Below are 7474 nucleotides of genomic sequence, written 5' to 3' on the forward strand. Positions count from 1 at the left end.
TATTGTTTTAGTCTTCAGGTTCCACATTTTGCTAATTTCTATTTCAAGATCTTTATATTTGCTCAGTTTTTGGTAGGTCTTGACAGATACGTTTATATCAATTGGGACAGTCATATCAATGAGGAGGCATGATTTTTGTCTGAAGTCTTTCAATATGATGTCTGGCCTATTTGCATCTATTTTTCTGTCAGTTTGAATGGTGAAGTTCCAGAGGAGTGAGATGTGATCATTTTCAAGCACTGGAGGTAGTTTGTGTTCCCACCAGTTTTTATTATGGGGCAAGTCCAGGTTTTTGCAAATTACCCAGTGAATATATTATGCAGCTCTATCATGCCTTTTGAAATATTCTGTAAGCTCTAGACAACATAATCAATGGTTTCATTTTGTTGTTGACATACACGACATGTTGGGAAGCTGCCGTTCTTTAATATGTTGGCCTGGTAGTTCCTTGTGGGTAGGCATTGATCTTGGGCTGCCATGATAACCCCTTCTGTTTCTGATTTTAAGCCATTAGCCATTGAAGGGTAAGGGCTTTGTCAACATTGACATTATTTGCTCTCTTTGGGTATTTGCCATTTATCAGTCAGAATATCTAAGGCAGCAGTTTTAGCACGGGTTTTCATGCGCTTAACTTTTTCTGCGCTTGTTTCTAGTACATCTAATTCTGGAATTTGTTGTATTTGGAATTCACTTAGATATTCCTTTGCCTGTTTTGTTACTGAGTATGACGCTTTCTTGTTTTCATGTTTTGAGACAAGTTTTAACATCCAGTCCTCAGAGTTTTTCAGGTAAGTGTCCAGGCCGATTGTGGCAATCTTCATTGTTAATGCCAGTTGTAAAAGTCCACAGCCTCCCTATTTTCTTGGCAGATAAAGTCAATCTATATCTGCCTTAGGGTGGTGCATTCTATGCATTGTCAACAGTTTTCGTATTTTTTTGTCAAGATTACATATTTCAATAATTGACCAGTTAATGATATTGAAACTGTAAGTCATGACTGGTATGGCTAAAGCATTGATCGCTTCGATCCTGTTTCTTGCATTCAGCTCTGTCTTGAGTATTGCTCTCACCCTGCGATAACATTCTCTTCTGATCCTTTCCCTCATCACTGAATGTTTGATTCCGTCCCCTTCAATTACCCCTAGCTATTTGTAGCTCTCTGTTGGTTCTAACTCTTTTATGACATTCTGCTGGTCAAGGTTAACATTAGATGTTTCTGTTAGTTTTCCTTTGATGAAGGTAGCTTTTGCACATTTATCGAGGCCAAATTGCATCCTGATGTCATCACTGAATTGTTTAACAATCGCTAGTAAGCCCTTGAGTTGTTGCTCAATTTTTGCAAAGAGCTTTAAATCATTCTTGTAAATGAGATGATTTATACTTTTATCAAACATTTTATAACCATATTGTGCATCATTGAGCAATTTTGAGAGAAGTATTAAGGCTAGACAAAAGAGGAGTGGTGATAGTGAGTCACCCTGGAAAATGCCACATCTCTCCTGAGAACAGATCTTATATCTTCTATCTTGACACCCTCCCACTTTTGATCCTCTAAGGAGTCTAAGTCTGTAGATATTCTATCAATCCAAGGGGCCTTTTCATTGTGTTCTTTTTCCTTCTGCCCAAATTTTATTCCAAATTTCCTGCACTTCTTTTGATAGGACAGACTTTACTGTAACTGATATCTTCCCTATCTTTCTGTAAAAATTTTTGGGGTTATTTTTTAATGTTATTGTCCTTGTACCTTGCTATGCGGGCAGCTTTGATGGTATCAATGTCAAGTATGGTTTTCATATTATATTTTTTCTTTAATTTTCAGGTTTTTGTAGGTTTGATACTCTTGTCAGACTTAAGGTTTTTCAAACATTCTATGTCAGACCTAAGTAGCTTAATTTGGTGTTGAATATGTTCTTGCCAAGAAGGCTTTTTGTGGGAATGTTGTCGTTTTCTAATCTTTTCACCACATAGAATCGTTGAGATTTTTAGGGATGCATAGTACAGTTGGTTCAGATCTGTAATATCAACATCATTAGCTGAAATTATATCCTTAAGCGTAAGGCGGATTTTACCAATTATTTTCAAGTTTTGGTTAGAATTGGGAATTTCTGGGAGAGTATCGCATTCATTCATACTGGTTTGTTTAATTTTCAGCCATTCAATCATGATTTGATTTTTTAGATCATGTAGTTGTGTTGGGTTAGTTTCTGTGTTACTTTCTTCATCTATTTGATTTTCATCTGCCTTAGTGTTTATGGTTGGTTCAGAGAGTATTTCACTTTGCCTATCAATTACATTAACTTTTTCAATCATTACTGCATTTTCATCAGCCCTGGGCTTGGTCTATAATTATTTCCTCTAGTATCTTCTTTAGCTGCAGCTTTGTTCTTTTTATACCTTCCTGCTTGTTTAATTTCGTCAATCTCTACTTCAATTAGTAATTTTTTTTTATAATATTTCTTCTGACGTTGGCAAGTGTGTTACTTTGTTGGGTCTTACTTCAAGGTGCTTCTGTCTCCAGTTTTAGTAGGTTTCTACAGTATTAGATTTATTTGTGGTGAAATATATGGCATGGTGAAAGGCCGTAAGAACTTCTTTATTATCTTCCCTAGACCATTTTTCATTTTTTGTCTTTTGGTTATTTGATGACGAGCATGGATGGCTATTTGTTGGCATATTCCGGTTGTGGGGTACTTCCAGCTCCTGTGTTTCAGGAAGATCTGAACCAGTAGCTGATTTTTCGTATCCAATCTGGTTTGTAATCTGCTTTGTTATCATTGAGGCATGACAAGCTTTGATGTTGACACCAGGGGACGGATTTGTCTGTTTAGGGTCAATTTTTTGAGACAACACCGTCACCGAGTTCTCAGCATGTAAATATTGCTCGTAATGTAGCTTCTTAAGGCTAACAGATATGTATTCGTCTGTATTTTTTTTGTTGATAGATTTATCTCCTAGCATAGTTTTTTTGTGGTGTTTTTAAACTTATGAATGGTTCACTCTGTCTGTGTTAGTTCGAAAAATTAAAATAAAAAAGAAAAAAGTTTTGTTTTTGCTTTTGCTTCGTTTGTGACACATGTTTTCATATGCGTAAATGTGTGTCCTGTAAATTTCACGTAGTTGTGTAAACATTGAGATATATGTGTGGTCCTATGGGTATCAAAATGTATATATGATTGTGTAGACATTTGAGTGTATGTGTAATTACTCAATTTATGTGCTTAGTGTTTTGTTCCATTTCTATTTTATAATTTGTAAACTTTCCAGTGTTGATTTCGCGTGTGTTTTACACATGTTTCATTGAGACATCATGCACAGGAGAAACTGTGCTTTGTATGGCAGTAAAACTTCGTTTTTTTTTTGTTTTTTTTTTTAATGTTCATTAAAAGACCGCTTTCTTCAAGTCTTCCACAGGTTCCTTTATCTAATTCCATCGCTGTTATTGGATTAAATTTGTTTTTGAATGGGGAGCCTGGTGTAGCACATCGATGTTGTTATTTATCGTTGTTGTTGTTGTTATTATTATTATTATTATTATTATTAGCAGCAAGTTGGCAGAATTTATAGTGTACTGGACAAAATGCTTAAAGGAAAATGAAGGTGGAGAGGGAAATGCTGCTACCCAGTAAATTTGTTGATGAGTGGATGTGAGTAGCAAGCATGGTCTTTGTGAATGGGCCTTCTCTGGGCATGCACCTTTAGATTGGAAAGAGAGACAGCTGATGGTCACGGATAGCCCTTGTATTTGTCGCATTTACACATATTTGATATAATCCTACACTGTATCATCCTCAATCTGTTTGGGAACCTTTATGGTTATTAAAGAATGCATTATTATTTCCAAAGCAACAATGTTTTTACATTCAGTTTTTTTAAATTATCATACTATGAGAAAATCTTAGCCCATGTGACTACCAGAACATTCTTTCTAACCTTTTCATTACTGAATTTCTGTTGAAATACACTGCCTTTGTTTCAGTCAATTTTTATTATAAAGTTGTTTGTAAAGTAACTTCATCATAATGGAGCTGGTCATTTGGAATGTAAATTTATATGAAATTTTGACGTAAGGTTTTAATTTAGATTGTTTTCAATAGGAAGTTTGTGTCTTAGAATCAGGAACAGTCTCATGCGGGTTAATATCGAGTGTTGGCACTAGTTTATATTTAATATCTTCCTTGCTGATATTATGTATATATATATATGGACAAAGGATATCTGATGCCTTGCCGCATTCAAGAAGGCTCATACTCTGCAGCAGAAGTGTAAAGACCAATCCTTCATGGAAGTGCTATGGAAAAGTGCCCATGCGACACCACGTAAAAGCACACTCTGTAAAGTGGTTGGCATTATCAGACTGGAGTCTGGTGCAGCACCCCAGCTTGTCAGCTGTGGTTACACCATCTAACTCATGTCACCATGGACAACAGACGTTAAATGGTGATGGTGATGATATATACACACATATATATATATATATGCACATATATATATATATATATATATATATACACACACACACACACACATACACACACACACACACACATACATATATACACACACATATACATATACATACACCTATATATAGATATACATATACACACACATTCATACATGTGTGTTCGTGTACAAATATTTTTTTGTATCTATGTAACTATATTTAAATTTTAAGGCTACTGTCCACTGTGTAGACAATACAAAGGTAATTTTTTGACTTATAATAGAAGTGCTTGGATCACTAATTTCTCCTGCTAGCAATGCTGCAAACCTTTTCCTTGGTTAACTGTAGATTGTTTCATGGGTAGAAAATAATTTTCTTTTACATATTTCTCAGATACCTTGTTGGTACTTTTCTGATTGAACATGGGGTTGTGGATAGTGTATGATATATTCCCTATTTATGCCTCATTTACTGATATGAGAGAGCACATGGTCCATTGTTCTGTTGAGTATTTGTGTATATACAACTGTTCAAGATACAGATATGAATACGTTTTCTTATGGATGCAGGCATGGTTGTGTGATGAAAAAGTTTGCTTCTCAATTACATGATTTTAAATTTTGTTCCACTGCATGAGACATTGGGCAAGTGTTTTCAACTGTAGCCCAAGGCTTGTGATTGGATTTGATAGAGAGAAACTGAAAGAAACACATTGTGTGTGTGTGTCTTTGTCTTGACATTATATGACTGTTGTAAATGAGCATCACTGTCATACAAGCAGTGTTCATTATTTCCAATCTACAATGAAAACGTGTCCAACCATGGGGAAATATCTTTCATGGAAACAAGTGAATGTTGACAACAAGAAGGGTATCGAGTTGTAGAAAATCTGCCGAAATGAATTCTATCTGACTTATGCAAGCATGGAAAATTTAGATGTTAAAAGGATAATGATATATATATATATATATATATATATATATTTACACACATATAATGTACACAGATTCACCTATTAAAATGGAATTGTTATAGTTCCAATTATATCATTTGTCTTATCTTCTATTTCAGCCAAAGCCATTCAGCATGCGGTTACAGACTTTGAATAACTTTCCAGTTAGTCAGGCTTATAAGTCTACATTCCGATGTCATGCAGCAGCTATATCAAGGGCTAAGTAAGATATGAACTATTATAAATCGTTTAGTGAAGGCAAGAAATTTATATAAATATATATACAAATGTGCGTGTGTATGTTAGTACAAACAAAGAAGAAAAAGTATGCAATACATTTATTTGAAGTTGAAATGTCATACCGCCATCACTTCTCCAGGATCTCATTTCTCCATGTTTTAACCCTTTTGTTAGCCTCTTTCTAGTAAAACCTGTTGCCTTTTTGAAAATAAGGAAGATTTTAATAATAAAAAAAAAATTGTCATTAATAAGCTGATGCTTGCAACATAAATTAACATAAAATTTTGATGAGAAATTATAATTTAGATTTATTTTATATGAGTTTTGTTTCACAGAACCAGGGTTAAGGAACTTGAGAGTAACAACTGACTAAATATAAGCTTTGAATAAATATTTTTTATCTATATGTAAACAGTGTGTGTGTGTGCATTCATGATGCTGACATGACAATAGTTTAGAAGTTCACTTTGCAGTTATGTAATCCAGATCAGATTACATCCAGTCACACTGATCACTCACTCCTCTCTTGTTTTACAAATTCCAGGGTAGCCTGCATTACTAGCTCCACTAAATCATTGGACCTGATAAGACAAAATTTACAAAGATTCATCAACAAAGAAATTGACCATGTCATTCAGGATTATTTAAAGGTAAGCTTGCTTCATTTGTTTATTTCTTTAACCTTTTGCCTGTCCAAAGAATTTTCATAAGTTTTGACCTAAACGTCCATGTTTGTTTTCAGACTTTTAGTTAACCCTTGAAGTTGCATGGCTTGGTAGATAAGGGAATTTGGTTCACAATAGTATTGTCATGAGTTTGATTCCCAGCAGCGTATTGTGTCCTTGAACAAGACACTTCATTCCCATTGTTCCAGTCCACTCAGCTGACAAAAATGAGTACCTGTATTTCAAAGGGCCAGCCACAGGTTCCCTCCACTGTTAGGGTGTGACACTTCTTCTCACAGCTGTCCTCATCCATACACAATACATGACCATACCAGCGCAGTCATCTCTCTTGCACACCACATGTGATGCTTCTTACGTCTGACTTTTCTCTCAGGGCGCTTACACTCTGTCGTGTATGCACACTGGCATTGTACATTATCTGGTAGTCAATGCAGAGACTAGGGATAGATGAGTGGTTGGTAAGAGCTGTACAAGCCCTGTACGGGGATGCTGTCAGTGAAGTGAGGGTTGGCAACGAATATAGTGAAGAATTCCGAGTAGAAGAATTCCCATCCAACACCTCTACTTCTACTTGTAGTACATTACCAGGGACAGGTTCAATTCATTGCTATGTAGATAGCAATAAAGTGAACCTGTTAACTGACATTAAATTGAACCTGTTAACTGACACTGTTTACTACATTTTTCTCTATCTAAATTTACAGTTGTATTATTTTGCAATTAATTTTTTATACACTTCAATTTTACAGAAATTCTTTAATCCTGGTATAGAAAACATTCGCTTTAATAATGGACTAAATGCCGTGAAAGATGAACATGTGCAATCAGTTTGTCAGAAGATTCTAGAAGAGGTTTGTATTTCATTTTTTTTTTTGTTTTCTTTAATATTGTTACCTTATTCCTTAAAATTGAGATAAAATATGTACTCTCTCTCTTTTACTTGTTTCAGTCATTTGACTGCGGCCATGCTAGAGCACCGCCTTCAGTTGAGCAAATCGACCCCAGGACTTATTCTTTGTAAGCCTAGTACTTATTCTATTGGTCTCTTTTGCCAAACTTCTAAGTTATGGTTATGTAAACACACCAACATTGGTTGTCAAGCGATGTTGGGGGGGGGACATACACAGACACACAAACACACACACACATATA

The 7474-nt window shown here is 35.2% G+C and overlaps 1 protein-coding gene across 7 annotated transcripts in view; it reads left to right on the plus strand.

The window, feature by feature from the left end:
* LOC106868443 (uncharacterized) overlaps positions 1-7474 on the plus strand; it is a 91863-nt gene that overhangs the window by 61334 nt on the left and 23055 nt on the right. For all 7 annotated transcript variants that reach the window (XM_052971884.1, XM_052971900.1, XM_052971911.1 and 4 more), the window contains 3 exons: positions 5516-5619; positions 6181-6286; positions 7072-7173. In XM_052971884.1, the coding sequence (XP_052827844.1) occupies positions 5516-5619; positions 6181-6286; positions 7072-7173 (312 nt within the window). The remainder of the gene's footprint in view (positions 1-5515; positions 5620-6180; positions 6287-7071; positions 7174-7474) is intronic.

Source organism: Octopus bimaculoides, chromosome 1, assembly GCF_001194135.2.
Source record: "Octopus bimaculoides isolate UCB-OBI-ISO-001 chromosome 1, ASM119413v2, whole genome shotgun sequence".
NCBI lineage: Eukaryota > Metazoa > Mollusca > Cephalopoda > Octopoda > Octopodidae > Octopus > Octopus bimaculoides.